The following is a 15,026-nucleotide window of genomic DNA, read 5'->3' as shown; positions in this document are numbered from 1 at the left end:
TAAAAATTTACGACCTTTTAAGCGACGAGTGTTTAAATTCAACTCTATCACTAAGTTCATAAAGATTAAATTTATATTTCTTTCCAAGATAGTCTCGTGGGGAGTGCGGTACAATATCGCGTTCTAAATTCAACTTTATCGCTTAGTACATAAAGATTAAATTTGTATTTCTTTCCAAAATCGTCTCGAAGGGAGTGCGGTTCAATATCGCGTTCTAAATTCAACTTTATTGCTTAGTTCATAAAGATTAAATTTGAGCATTTTTTTTCCAGTCTCGTGAGGCCACATCAATGATCGAGTAAACATGACTCGATTATTTGTCTTGATCATATCGCTAAAGGTGGACTTCCGACCAGCGCGGCTCTATCGCAACGGCCGCAGCGTCTAAGCCGCTGCGTCACTGTCGCAGCGGCTTAGACGCAGATTGGCTTCCGAGCAGCGCGACTCCGGCATCAGTCACAGTTATTAGTCCATACCTGACGGTTGTGCGGTACAGTAGGAATGAACCGATATATTAGAATCATATAGATATAATAAATAATATAGATATATAGAAATAAATAATATAGAATCCTTTTTAGGCTGGTTTTTGTAGCCCGTTTCACTTAAATCGTACAAAATTGCATGTAATGTGCGTAAATATGTTACTAACGTCCATTTTTTAGATATTCTTTCGAAAATAACTCGATAATAACCTAAAAACAACGTGCTTTTGCAGCCTGCCACGCGACAGTGCTTGCGCGAGCATAGCACGGCCGCTACGGCCGCGCGACACTGACGCAGCGTTACTGTTGCTGCGACAGTGACGCTGCGCTCGAACGTTCCATCATACATGTCCGTACTGTATAATACTATCGCTCTGTCGCCGCGTCACTGTCGCTGCGTTAGTGACGCCGGAGCCGCGGTGGTCGGAAGTCCACCTTTAACGATACATCGTCGATTATCAATATGCACAGGTTTTAATTATTTTATAATTTTAATAAAACAAATAATTAATTAACAATTTCAATGATGGATCTATACGGACCTAACGGTAAAGAATACGATTTTGTTAAAATTTGCCAATTTTGCTATGGATGAGGTGCTAAAGTGTAATTTTTTATACCCAGAATTAAAAAAAAATTATTTATAAAAAATCTAAAGGGGACCTAACGAAAAAATTGTGGGACCTTAAAGGACCTAACGGAGACCTATCGATTAAGGTCATTTTTGTCCCAAAATTTTATGGATGGGATGCTAAAGTGTAATTTTTTATACCCAAAATTTAAAAAAATATTAAAAAAAGAACTAAAGGGGACCTAACGAAAAAATTGTGGGACCTTAAAGGACCTAACGGAGACCTATCGATCAAGGTCATTTTCGACCCAAAATTCCATTGATGGGGTGTTAAGTTTGCGTTGGTCTAAAATTGCAAACCCTTTTTGACGTATTGCATGACACTTTATGCACTATAGCACTGGTGCAGCGACGTATTTGTTTTTGATTTCGTATTTTCTTTGACAAGGGCGACGGGCGGTTGTCATGCTCCATCTGTACTTTATTTTGTAATCTAAGGAGCAACGATTACATAAGGATACTTTAAGTTAATTTAGAGCTTATTTCCATTATAAAGATGCGGACTATAATAGCTATCAAGAGTACAGTTTTATGAAAGCCTTGTAGAATTTATCCGCAATTTTTCTTAAAAGCAATTTTTTCAGCCACCTTTTTTAGGAGCTTTTTATTGCATTTAAACTCTCTCTGGACAGGTAAATGAGGAATTTTATAAAACTTTTATACGCTGGTTAAAATCGAGATTTAATTGAAAATTAAATATGTATTTTTGCCTTATTTTAATTAAGTATCGTGTGCTAAATCTCCTTTACTTCTCACCATTTACTTTAGGTACATGAAACAACATTATTTAGTTAAATTTTTCGTTATTATGAATGGATGTATAGATAATGATGGATTCTATATCGCATCACGTGAATTCGCACTTATTTATTGTATTCCTCTTGTTAGCCGTGCTCAGGTGCTATGTGCCGCTTCTCTACACAGAGATATTATAAAATACACATTTTATTACATTTTACGTATTCCAATATAGGTACTTATGTTATTACTTATTAGTAACTATTTGCTTGCTTATTTTCGAATGTCCTTTAAAAGGTGATATTCAATTAAAACGATATATTGATTTCAGTCGAAAAACTCTCAGTAAGCAAATATTGAATTATTTTAGCCTCGCTCTTCGGAAATATAAAATATGAAAACGATTTTTAATATCATATTGTAACGCCACACTTCAATTTAAAATAACAAAATTGAAAGCAATACTTGCGGATTTTTAAATGATATTAATTATTATGAACATTAATTTTATCCAAAATGAGCATTTTATTACAATAGATTATCTACCTATTAATTAGTGGATAGTGATAAAACTTATTCAGTGCGTAACGTAGGTATCAAATATTTATCAGAAATAATTAATAGATAAATTTTATAGGCGGGTTCACACAGGGCGAGCCTCGCGAAGCAACTGCTGAGCGTCTGAGCGAAGAAGCTCAGCCTGTGTGGCTCGGCGCAGCCTAGGAAAGCGCGTATGTCGCCATTTTTTCCTCCTACTTAAGTATAGGATTCCTAATATAATTATTTGTAATACAAAATATTATATTTTCATAAACATGTTTTTTACTTTAAGTATTAAAGTTCAAATTATGGTAGGTACTAGATCCCACCGGAGGATAGTTCATAGTGTTTTTGATGAATCCAAAGTTTTATGTTTCCTAATCAGGTATAAATACCTAAAATCAAATTTTGGTTTCATCAAAAAAACTATGAACGAAGTAATCCTGCAGTGGGGTCTTATGGCAATTGCAAAATCGCAAAATCTGTGGATGTGTCACCCGCTACTATCGATCCTTGTATCGATCCCCCTCAATACCCTTATACCCCCGCTACACTATGCTCATCGTCCTGCTCATCGCGCTGCCGCGCCGTATTATATTCGCCTCGATATTGCCGTCTGGACCAAAGAGTATTATAATATATAGGGTAAAGAGAGCCCTCTTTGAGCATTTTTGGGCAGACTGTTTGACAGTCAACGCCATCTGAAACTTGTTTCCAAACTACGGCGGCGGCAATATGGCCGCTTCAAATTATTTTTTATTGTAAGTTCTATGTTATAAAATATAACGAAATGAAATTAATTCTGCACTTTATTTTCTGTAAGGAGCATTCAGTTGTTTTGAAGTGCAAAGTTATTTCATTTCGTTACTGACAACATAGAGTTTTATAAATCGGGAGTTAAAAAGGTTTATACAAATAAAAGGCAGTGTTAACACAATATTACTTTTTATTTTTATAACATTTATGTTTGTCATAATATTTTTGAGCAGCTATTTTAGTTTCATCGTCACCTACATAATTTAACTTTCCGGACAAAATTCGATTGATCGATCTACACCAGCTATATAATAAAACATTAAGAGTAACGTTTATAAAATATTCTTTTAATTTTTCAATATGCGTGGTGCAGTTAAAAGGATATTCAACCATCACATCTGCTAACAATTTGATATTTCTTTTAATGTTCTGTTTCGGTACATTATTTTTTAAATATCCTGTTGCTATATTTTGAAGATCATGAAAGCTATTTTCTAACTCTTCACTTGGGTAACATAACCATTTCTTGTTAGCGTATTCTTTGGCTCTAATGAATTTATTTCTACCATGATTGTCCCCATGATCTATTAGGTTTTGTCTGCAGTTTTTACAATTTTTTACAATATTTTTTAAACATTTCGACAGGACCCAGCCACATACATAATTTCTTTGGCCTGCATCACTTTCTCTACTAACATTTAAAACATTTTCATTATATTCGATGGCCTCGTTTTCTTTGGGAGCATCAAAAGCATGGGGCGTTGACTTTTCTGTTAAAAAAAACTCTAATGTTTGAAGACATTTGTTAGAGTCTTCCTCGCAGTTTGCTCTGCCTGAATGAGGGGAACTATAATTATTTAACAGTAGTGCCTTAAAAGCACCTTCAAAAGCTACCGAATTAGGTGCATTATTTCTTGCCCCATAGCTTCTGATATTCCCAAAGAAATTTTCGACCGGATCCTGATTAAAATTTCTTGTTAAAAGTGCATCAAAACCGTATCTTTGGGATACAATATTCCAAATAGCCTCCATACCTTCAATAGTTTTAATCAAATTTGTTATAGATGGTATGTTTGTTTCGATCAATCGAGATTTGTTTCCGGTCGATTTTATGTAAGTAAATTTGATTGTTTTTAAAATAATTTTTGCTTTTATCCACAGCTCGTGGTGAGGCGAGTGCCTTTTTATAGGCCCTTTATATTTTTTCCCATTGGGAACGTGTAAGGTACTGACGTTAAGACTGTCGAACAAATTATCGAATAATAGCGTTATATCAATTAATTGCTTACAGCTTTCTGGGAGATCTCCTCTAGCAGACAAATGTTCAGTTGCTACAGCAACACTATGGCTGAAAAGTTGTGTTGCTGTTTTTACCCTCATTTTATTAATTTTTTCGGGATTTATGTGTTCTTCTGTGAGTTTGTCTAATAGGCGTAATTCCCCATAAGATTTGTCTGCCGCATATAGTTTTTGGAAATACTCCCATTTCACAGTTTTTTGCACATTGTTCGATGTATACACTAAATCTTTATTTAATAAATTATTTCTTATTCCCTTTATTAAATGGGGTACATCAAACAATGGTACAATTTTTTTTCTATCTATAGACATATGGTCGTAACGCCATTCCTTACCACGTCTCAAATATTTAGCTTTCGTTTCAGTTACAAGCTCAGTGATTGCACCAACATTTACGGTGCTCTGATCACACACTGTATTCACAATGATTAGACCAGAGTCTTGAGCATATTGTATGACCGTAGTTATTATATTTTTTAATTCGGTCTTATTCAGCCTAGATGTAAAGTAATAGGCTATGGGCTGCTTGAAATTCTGTTTAACGCCTTTAATCATAAAGACAAGCGCGCGCAAGCCTTCGAAACTATCTTTTTGACAGTTGTAGTTCACTTGCGGAGTCAAGGACATTTCGTCAAACATTAATGAGCACAAACGATCATTTTCGTTTTTTTCGCTAAGTGTTTTTTTTATTTTTTTCAAAAACAATGGGATTTATCCCGGCATTTATTTTAATGGATCCCAGAAGGCGCTTCATTGATTTAGCCGATGGCAGAGTAAAATATTTATTTAACAATGAATACGATTTCGGGCTTTTCTTATAAAGCGAAAGCGCTAATATTTTCTCTTCCGTCGTGAAACGACGCCCTTTTGGATTTTTTGCAGCCTGCAATTGCATACTTAAAAAGAGTCGTGCGGGTTTCTTAAAATTATTAGCGAAATGCTTGAACAGGGTATTGTTTGAATAGTCTTCAGCGCTTTTTAATCTTGCCTTGAAAGACTCCCCCTTCTTCCGCAAACGCATAAATTATCAGTTTGCAGTTGCTTAATCTTCGTGCGCAGTGGAGCTGCTGGATCTGTGGAAAAATGCTCAATTTAGAAATTGTGTAGTATAGCCGCGAACCACTTAAGCCTTGAAAAACATTGTATGATAAATTAATGTTTATCTATACTAATATAATATATACTAATATATAAAGAGGAAAACTATGTTTGTTTGTTTGATTGTAATGACTAGGCTCAAAAACTACTGGATCGATTTTAAAAATTCTTTCACCATTTTAAAGCTACATTATCCCTGAGTAACATAGGCTATATAATGTCACGCTATGTCTCACGGGAGCGAGGCAGTAACCAAAAACCTAACGTAACGCGGGTAAAACCGCAAGGAAAAGCTAGTAAATAATATACAGGTTGTCCCACGGCTATGCCATCTATAATGTTTTATCATAGGTGCAACAACTATATTTTTAGAATAAAAATTAAAAACATATGTATAGAAAAGGAAAAAGCCGAAAACACACACGAAAGCCACATCTTGTGAAATTTCATTTTTGTAGATATTAATTATTGACTATTAACCATTGATATATAATAAAATTAATTAATACCTTTCACAGTTTTTCTTCTAGGCCTGCTAATAGCACTGTAATTATGTTCCATCATCATGTTGTTCACCAAAGAAAATGTTTGAGATGGATCTGAAATTTGAATAATATATGATTATACATTTCTATTTCACTCATACCCCTTATTATTATTATATATACATCTATATCTATAAATCTTTTATACACACATACACCTATATAAAATTGGAGTGTCTGTTTGTAATATTGAAATAACCGTTTTTTACAACATGCATATGATATACACCATACACACCACCATATACACACATGTACAAACACCATAATAACATTTATTACAATTTTTGTCTATCTGTTTGTCCTGGCTAATCTCTAAAACGGAGGGACCGATTTTGACGGGCACTTTTATTATGGCAGGTAGCTGATGTAATAAAGCATAACTTAGGCTACTTTTATTTTGTAAAAATAGGTACGAGAAGATATTGGTCCGGGACGCGGGTGAAACTGCAGGAAATAGCTAGTACACAATATTTTGACAATTTATTTTGAGTTTTTAAAGCTTCTGTAAATCTCGAGGTATTATTTATCAGACTGATGGTTATGTTGTGATCATGCATGAACAAACAGACATATAAATTAAGACAACTTGTTCATTAGTAGATGACAAACACTGCCATTACCTGCAGCTATAGGTTGCGATGTTGAAGGCAGCAGGTTGTGTAATGATGGTGATGGTTGTTCTGAAGTAGCATGGCTCACAGATGGTTCTGAAAATATATTATTTCAATTAAATTAAAACAGATGATAAAATTATTTATCAAGCAATTATTGTAATTTTTAACTGGAATGTAATTGGTGACTGTATTAAATATAAAATCAAAATCATTGATATTATTATAGTTTAAAACATTTCAAATATTTACCTGAATTTTCCTGCTGTATTAAAGTAGGTTCTAAATTATGTTGTGTGGAAGTTGAAGCTTGTCCCGATGTGATTTGACTCAAATTTAGGCCTGAAATTTATTACAATTACTCTATTAGCTAATGTGCCACAACATGATTTGTATGGTATTGATACTAATATTATAAAAAGTAAAGATTTGATAGTTTGTTTGGATTGAATAGGCTCCGAAAATACTTGACTGATTTAAAAAATATTTCACCATTGGGAAGCTACACTATTGCCGGTGAACTTAGGCTATATTTTATCCAGGTATGGGATACGATGATGTAAATAGTGAAGGAAACATTGATGCCAATGACCTAAGAAGTACTCTTGGTTATACATTATAAATCTTGTCTGTAAGTTAAAGGTGGTTTCAAATCCAACTCCAACATTAAACACCACAATTAATAAAATAAATTCAACATGAGTCAAAATTAAAAGGCTTACCAGGCAGATGAAGTGTTGGAACTGCCAATGCGTTCAACCGATTATTTCGATTTCTGTAAGTTTCACAGAAATGTATGTCACAAATAACCTGTTTCTTGTAATATTCAATATCTGACAATGTTTCAAGTCTTCCTCCAACAAGATTAACCCAAGTTTTCAATCTCTCAGGGAATTTTTTTGCATCTGGGAAACGATGCATTGCAAAATCTGAAAAAAATAAAACAATAATTAGTCAAACTTTATTTATAAAATTTATTATATCATGAAAAGGGTATTTTATACTTCTAATAAAGGATCATGACATTTACAGTAATCACACAACAGTGACTATGCACAATAACAAACAAAGCGCAAATCTCAGGAACTAACTAAATCTTTCAATCAATAAATAGACTAGGTATCGAACACTGAAAGCTTTCAAATAAATTCCCCAGCTTTATAATATTAATATATATTATAGGATTTTATCATGCTTATCTATATCTGTATTTGGAACTAGTTTGTCTGCAATCATAAAATGTGCACGCGACATTGTCCGCATGGTTGTTGTTTTTATTTATTTATTTGGCTTACCAACAATTGAGTACACTAAGACAATTATGGGCTACAATCAGTTATATCTCCAAAAAAGTTTTTTTCATTTTAATAAAACTTCATAATAATAATTAAATAGTAAATGAAATTGTCACATTTGTTTACGTGTGCAGGAAACGAAACATCTATAACATTGAACCTTCTGTGTCGCTAGTCTATGCCAATTGCCATGGCAACTATTTGTTTATTTATATTTAATTGGTGAATTCTTATGACTTTTGCTTACACCTGCGCGGAAGTGACAAACTATCTTTGTCTTTTTTGTTTATATCATTTTATTATAGCCATCTCTCTTATACAGTCTGTCAATGTAATAAATTAAGTAAAATGAAACTTGTATTTGTGTGTGCCTGACACTGCATATGAAGCATTTTTTTTGGATATATTATGAGTATATAACGTATCTATACATAAAATATCATTGATTGCCACGGAGTGACTAAAAATCTGGGTGGCCAATTTAACCCTCATTTTTTCCTTTCCATTGGGTTGGATGTGACGTTGTGAGAGTTTTGGGGCGAAAACAAAATGTGGGTTGCAATTGTCGAGTTCAAAGAACTGCTCAATGTGCTTCCAAGACGCGATACCTGAAATATAAAAAAGCGTTAATTTTTTTTTACAATAATATTCAGATAGATTAATTGATAGATAGTTGATAGATAAATCGTTTATTTAGACTAGATTTAGCGTTCAAGTTAGACCAAGCATTAAATAGTAGGTATTACCTGTTCCTATTGCATTTCCTGTAGTTGTAGATTGGACAGGGATGGGTAATTTCACATTATATGACATAAATAAGTTTCTGAAGCACTTTAGGAGATGCGGAGGGTCTGGCAAAGTAATTATTTCTTCTCCTTCAAATATGAAGAAAGGATTTTCTACAGTGGAACCCAAGTTCTCCAGTGCTCTGACATTGACTCCATCCATGTCGCAAACTGTTGCACAAACATTGATTCCCGTTTTGAGACATTCGTGAAGAACGTGCAATTAGTTTTAAACACATTGTTTAGGTTGTCTGGAAGAAATCACTTTCACTTTTGTATATACTGTTCGAATTTTATGGTTAATCCTATCATATTTTGTTATTGTTTCAATTAATCCAGTCCAGAGAGATTTAAAGATACAAGTAAAGTTTAATGTAAAGACATTAAACTTTACTTGTATCTTTAAAATCTGGAGCAAAGGCTCCAGTCACACTGAGCCGTGCATGTTTTTAATTTTATTTATAACATAATTATGGAATAATACAAATTTATGTAATATAACACATACCTCCTTAATAAGGACAGTTAATCTGTCTGCAGTGACATTATCACCAGACAAATAAAATGCAACAGGTTGCTTCCATCTTCGTCTTATCCATACCAGCATAAACACCAAAGCATGGGAAGCAAAAACTTTAGATTTCCCTTGAAGTCCGTGGTCCTGATACCCATCAATTTCATCCGATTTTGAATTGTAAGATATATTTTTCATGATAGACATTTCATCAAATGTTAAAAAACACACATTACTTTCTGGGTTTTTCTTTGAAAACTTTTTAATATTTTCAAATAACATTTTATTGATTCCTGCTTTTAATGCAAAATTCCCCAAAAGCCTTCTTAATGTTGATGGACTTGGCAAGCAAAATAGTCTGCTTATAAGTTTATATGTCCGAGGAGATTTTTTATAGAGCTCCAAAGCCAAAAACTTTTGCTTTTGGTTCCACCGTCTTGCTTGGTGCTTTCTTTGCCCATTTTGAAGATCGCCCTGGAGCATTAACGCCATTGATGGGCTGATTTTGTGTCCAAACAGTCTTTGGACATTTTCATTATCATGCAGAACTTGCAGAACATCACTCCCTTTCTTCTGTTTTAAAGCAGTTTTGAGCTTGTTAACTTGCTTCATTAAGTATTTACATTTGTTGTAAACTTTATTCTCAGAAGCTGACAGCTTCCCCTTGTTCTGCGAAGATTCTTTTTTCTGAAAGAAAATGATTTTACATTCAATAAGGTTATTTATTTATAATTAATTATTTGGCAAGGTAGGTTACTCAGTAATGGTTATTTTACTTACCAAAAATGATACTGAGGGTTCTGATTTGATCTCTTTAGCTGGTTCTTCGGCAACCATTTGGGATTGGTGCTACAAAAAAATATTTATTTAAATAAGTTATGACGGTTTTTATACTGCCATAAGTACTCACATAATATGGCTACTTCATATATCACTTACCAAAGAAGATACTGAAGGTACTGATTCAGTTTTTATATCCGCACTTAATTCCTCAGTAACTGTTTGGGATCGGGCCTGCGGAAGCAAAAAAACAATATTTTTGGTTAAGAATTTAACTTTTAAGTCGCAAAAAAAATGTTTGTATAATGTTTTAACTTATATTATGTTTATTCCATATTATACCACTTACCGCAAAAGACCCTGAAGTTACTGACTCAGTTTTAATCTCAGCAGTTGGTTCCTCAGTGACTGACATAACCGTATGGGACTGAGTCTGTGGAATGCAAATATTTTAGTTAACACTTTAATTGTTCCGCACTCTGTAATCATTTATTAGTAATGACTCAGAGTTATTATTTATATCAAACATGGTAAACAAAGTTTTCAAATAAGGAATACTTACCCTTAGAAAATTACAGATATTACTATGAGACGGTCCAGCTCTTGGTGAATGAAGATTTTCTTCATCTATGGATGGAGTGGCAGATTTATGAAGGCGTATTTTTGCTGGTGTTGTGTAAGCAGAATCTGCAAAATGCTTACTGCAAATAACCTTACAAGATTTTTGCAAATCGGCTAGAGCTTGCAAGTCAAACCAGTCTTTGTCTGGGTAACAAAACATTGCCCATGACATCAATCTGAAAAAAAATTGCTAATGTCAATTAATAAAGCATTATTTTAAATAATCTTTATCCAAATTAAAACATTATGTAGTTTTATGAACTTACTGGTAAACATTTTCTTTATTTTTTCCAAGAGTCGGGAACCTGTGCATCCTCAACTCAGGGTTTGATACCTGATTAGCACCACACTTGGAGCATCTGAAAAATTACATCGCATGAGCCTCTATTGAAAGACCTAATGATATTTACTCCCAAAATAATAAGAACTTTTACTAACCTCCGGTACACATGAGACATGGTGAACGAAGTAAATAACACACAGATTAGGTACTTAAAAACTATAGGAGTCTATTTCTCACTAATTGTCTCAGTAAAACTGGCACAAAACTAGTCACTCACAAGTTCACAACACAATACCAATACCGTATGGTGATACATGAGCCTTGAATCACCCAAAGAAGAAATACGGAGGAGACGCAAATGCTCGACTCGACGTATTGCTGCTGCTTGAGGATTGCAAGATGAAGAAATTGAGAGAAATCGAGCAAAACATAAACCCGGTAAAACTTTCTCACCATTCTCACAACTGTTTTTATTCAAAACAAATGTCACATCGGATAAAATAACGATGTTGCCAGTAAGAACTAGGAAATTCTGATAATAATCTTATATGTCTACTAAATATTTTATTGTACAAAAGAAAAAAACGTAAATTATTGTTTTTATACAAATAAATGTGTGTGTGTTTTTTTTTATTGTAAATTTTAGTCATATTAGAGAAAATTTTAACAGTCACAATATTTTTTAAATCTACCATGCACCTGTGCCATGCACTCATTTTTACAAATAGCGGCCACACTTAAACTAGATCAACTATCATAAATTGTCTCTGTGTGCGTGAGTTCTCACCTACAGGGAAGTGATCACCACAGGTGATCACTCCGGACTAGCGTAAAGTAGCCTACTCACGATTCAATTTCAGTAACAATCTGCTGACACAATCTGCAGTGAGCTGACAGATTGTGTCGTGAATAGTAACGTTGGGGGCGTAACCCAACATGTTGTGTATTGGATCGGCGCGGAAGCAACCCGACAAATTGTCTCAGCAGATTGTGTGCGTGTTGGAACGTGAGTATTGTGATTGCTCCAATCTCGCAGTGTTACCAACTCTCAAAAATATTTATCCCTAAAGTTTGTGTCAAAAACTCCTAAAAACGCCTAAATTATTCAGTTGTCCCCCTAAAAAAACACACAAATATAAATTCATGATGATTTAGAAATAATATGCTGTAATATGTTTCAAAAGTATTTTTATTACAAGTTATTTAATACATAAAATATTTCGTCTTCATCTGAAGATTCAGCGTTTTTGAAATCATACATGTTGAATAAATTTAACATTTTATTGGATGGATTAAAATATGTTGTACAAGATCCACCATTTCGATTTAATGTAAATCGGACCATCATGATGCTTTGCAAAATTTTATTTAATTACGTACTGGATGTCGCTATGAGTCGCTAGGTCAAGAAATAAATATTAAAACTAGTTATGTAATTATCAATTTAAAAATATTAAACAGTCAAAAAAAAATCCCTAAAAATACCCCTAAAAATTTCAGACCCCTAAAAAATTCCTATCTCACTTATTTACCCCCTAAATCTGAGGGGAAAACCCCTAAGTTGGGAACCGTGCAATCTCGGCTCAATCGCGCAGCCGCGTTGCGGCTGGGAGTCACTTATGAAAAAGTGTAACGCTCGGTAACGTTACGATGAGTCACCGAAAGAGGCACGCGGGCATGGTTAGCCCGCCTAAGAGCGAGAGAGACAGACATAAAAAGTCGTTGTCACGTAAAACTTTCGCCCGTATACCGACTTTACAGGCAACCAATTATTTTTATTTTTGTTACATTTAAAGATCATCTAGAAAAATCTGCTTCTTCTAGAGTTTCAGTACCTATGTGAAGAATAAATTTCTGTGATAGAAATTTTGGTGTGTATTGTGGTTTGGGCATATTTAATGTAAAACCATATTACTTCACAAAATTAATTAAAATACGTCAAGCTAGAAGCTACCCGCCGCGGCCGCAGCGTAAGAGCGTTTTCACATTGTCCGGTCCGATATCGGATATCGGGCGCCGATAGCCGATATCCGATATCGGAGGCTAAGTAAAATGTATGATTTAGGTACCTGTCTTTCACATTGTCCGGTCCGATATCGGATATCGGAGCCAACACCGATATTCCCGTGAACTATCGGACGATAATGTTCAGTGTTACCAACTCAATTTTCGAAAAGGTAGTATACCAACAGCAAAAAAAGCACTAGTTTGTGTATTTTCAGTCATTTATAAGCGCTAAATGTAAAAAAAATCCTTTCATTTACTTTAAAACTTTTTATTAAGAAAACATTCATTTAAGTATTTAAAGGCATTAAAAATACTATTTTTACGGGAGCTATTTTAATACCGTCCTATAATATACGGCAATTGGCTGAACTGAAGTAAGGAAAAATATATTGCGTTCTTAAATTCAACCGTATCTTCGAAATATTAGTGTCTTTTATCTTTATTTACTCATTCTGCCTCGCTCCTCCTCCTACTTGGACTACTGTTGCGCTGTAAGCTGTTTATTGTATTGTTGTCATTGAGTCACAGATTTAGTGCTATGTTTTAGCGCCGATATCAAACCTGTATAATAAATAGCACATCTAAATAATATTAAGTTATTAATAATATCAAATCTTTTTTATATTTTACTTTTCCAGCTGTTTTTGAAGTCGGTTTCTTTTTTGTAGTTATTTTTACTGTATGTACAACTACAATCTATCAGTTGAATTTTTTTAAATCAAACTCTTTTTATTGAAAAGAAAATTTACAATACGGCAATTTTGTTTAGTTTACTCTAAAATTTTAGAATTAGAATGCGGCGACCTTACATTTTGTCAAGAACGCGCGGCGACTTTTGAGCTTGTTTGGCTTGTTTACTATTTTGGTTGTCATGGCTCGTATGCTAGATTATATATGGCTATATTATTATTAGTCTGTGGTACTACGTAGATAATTTACTGTTCTGTGGTAGATAACAGCACCTACATTTGTAAATGTAATTTGAATTTATATTTGCCAGTTTCGTCGCTTTAATACTGAGTTGAATTTTATTTTATTTGTATAAGAACATGATTTAAAATAAAAAAGTTCTTAAATTCACTATGACCACACAACATGTTCTATTATTAAAAAAAGAAAAACAGCATATAAAAAAAACAAGCCTCACAATGAAATTGAATATTGAAACTAGATTCTGACTCTGCAGAGGCTACAAATCCAAACTCCGCAGTCAGCAGATTAAACCGGTTTGAAAAACATAGTTTATTTATAACTATTTATTTTATTAAAAATAAAGTTTATTTTTTGTAACATAAATGCATCCACTGTTTTTTTTTTAATTCTCCATATATCTACTTTTCCAGTTTCTGGCAACACTCATAATATCGGGACGATATTATCGGATAATGTGAAAGGGCAAATTGTGTCCGATATCGGATATCGGCTATCGGCTTCCGATATCCGATATCGGACCGGACAATGTGAAAACGCTCTTAAGCGTTGCCAATACGTAGGTACTGACAATTATTGTTTTTGTACACAAATACAGAATAAACATATAACCTTTTGAATCATCAAATCATACTTTATATCAATAGTAATAAAGTTTATAATCAAAAATATTCAAGAAATAGACAAACAACGGAGAATTCCCGAATGTTCGTTGAAACAACATGACACAAAATAAATCTTCCTAGTGGTTGAATGTCGTACCTTACCACTAATTGAACTCATCTAAACCACTAGGAAAATCCACCAGCCACTAAAACCAATATTTGTCCGCTAAATGGGGGAGCTAAACCACCCAGATCTAGTGTAAATTCCACTGAGTTGGCAACACTGGTCATCAGATTGAGGGTTGGATGAATCGTGAGTAGAGAACGCTCAATCGCGACTGCAACAAATTGTTTCAGCAGATTGTTGGTTGTGTTGAACCGTGAGTAGGGCCTTTCAGGCCGATACTCACGATTCATCCAACCCTCAATCTGCTGATACAATTTCATTCCGCGATTGCTTGCCACAACGTGTGCACGTCACGTTGATGCCTGGCCTGATG

The 15,026-nt window shown here is 33.9% G+C and overlaps 2 protein-coding genes across 3 annotated transcripts; both read right to left on the bottom strand.

Annotated features, from left to right (window-relative positions):
- Positions 1–5,038: 5,038 nt before the first annotated feature.
- Positions 5,039–8,337, bottom strand: LOC123705203. The gene is made up of 5 exons (XM_045653894.1): positions 7,429–8,337; positions 6,959–7,048; positions 6,716–6,802; positions 6,057–6,146; positions 5,039–5,522 (listed from the first exon to the last, which is right to left on the bottom strand). Exons 1-5 carry the CDS (start codon positions 7,625–7,627, stop codon positions 5,428–5,430), a joined length of 561 nt encoding a protein of 186 aa, XP_045509850.1. The 5' UTR covers positions 7,628–8,337; the 3' UTR covers positions 5,039–5,427.
- Positions 8,338–8,910: 573 nt separating this feature from the next.
- Positions 8,911–11,511, bottom strand: LOC123705202. Of its 2 annotated transcripts, none has more exons than XM_045653891.1 (8): positions 11,140–11,511; positions 10,968–11,060; positions 10,643–10,877; positions 10,430–10,513; positions 10,240–10,314; positions 10,081–10,149; positions 9,295–9,987; positions 8,911–9,037 (listed from the first exon to the last, which is right to left on the bottom strand). In XM_045653891.1, exons 1-8 carry the CDS (start codon positions 11,157–11,159, stop codon positions 9,029–9,031), a joined length of 1,278 nt encoding a protein of 425 aa, XP_045509847.1. In that variant the 5' UTR covers positions 11,160–11,511; the 3' UTR covers positions 8,911–9,028. The 2 variants fall into 2 exon arrangements, with proteins under 2 accessions (XP_045509847.1, XP_045509848.1); XM_045653892.1 differs by having other exon boundaries at positions 10,643–10,891; positions 11,140–11,155.
- Positions 11,512–15,026: the final 3,515 nt, after the last annotated feature.

Source organism: Colias croceus, chromosome Z (assembly GCF_905220415.1).
Source record: "Colias croceus chromosome Z, ilColCroc2.1".
In the NCBI taxonomy this organism is placed as follows: Eukaryota; Metazoa; Arthropoda; class Insecta; order Lepidoptera; family Pieridae; genus Colias; species Colias croceus.
Note: the sequence above shows the minus strand (reverse complement) of the source record. Positions and strands in the feature narration are given on the sequence as shown.

Excerpts from the sequence above, each read along its gene's own strand:
- LOC123705203 (XM_045653894.1), bottom strand. The coding sequence starts at position 7,627 with ATGCATCGTTTCCCAGATGCAAAAAAATTCCCTGAGAGATTGAAAACT. Across the intron at positions 7,049-7,428 it reads TCCAACACTTCATCTGCCTG|GCCTAAATTTGAGTCAAATC; the intron begins GTAAGCCTTTTA and ends AATAAATTTCAG. Across the intron at positions 6,803-6,958 it reads AATACAGCAGGAAAATTCAG|AACCATCTGTGAGCCATGCT; the intron begins GTAAATATTTGA and ends ATATATTTTCAG.
- LOC123705202 (XM_045653891.1), bottom strand. The coding sequence starts at position 11,159 with ATGTCTCATGTGTACCGGAG. Across the intron at positions 10,878-10,967 it reads AATAAAGAAAATGTTTACCA|ATTGATGTCATGGGCAATGT; the intron begins GTAAGTTCATAA and ends ATTTTTTTTCAG. Across the intron at positions 9,988-10,080 it reads AACCCTCAGTATCATTTTTG|AAAAAAGAATCTTCGCAGAA; the intron begins GTAAGTAAAATA and ends ATTTTCTTTCAG.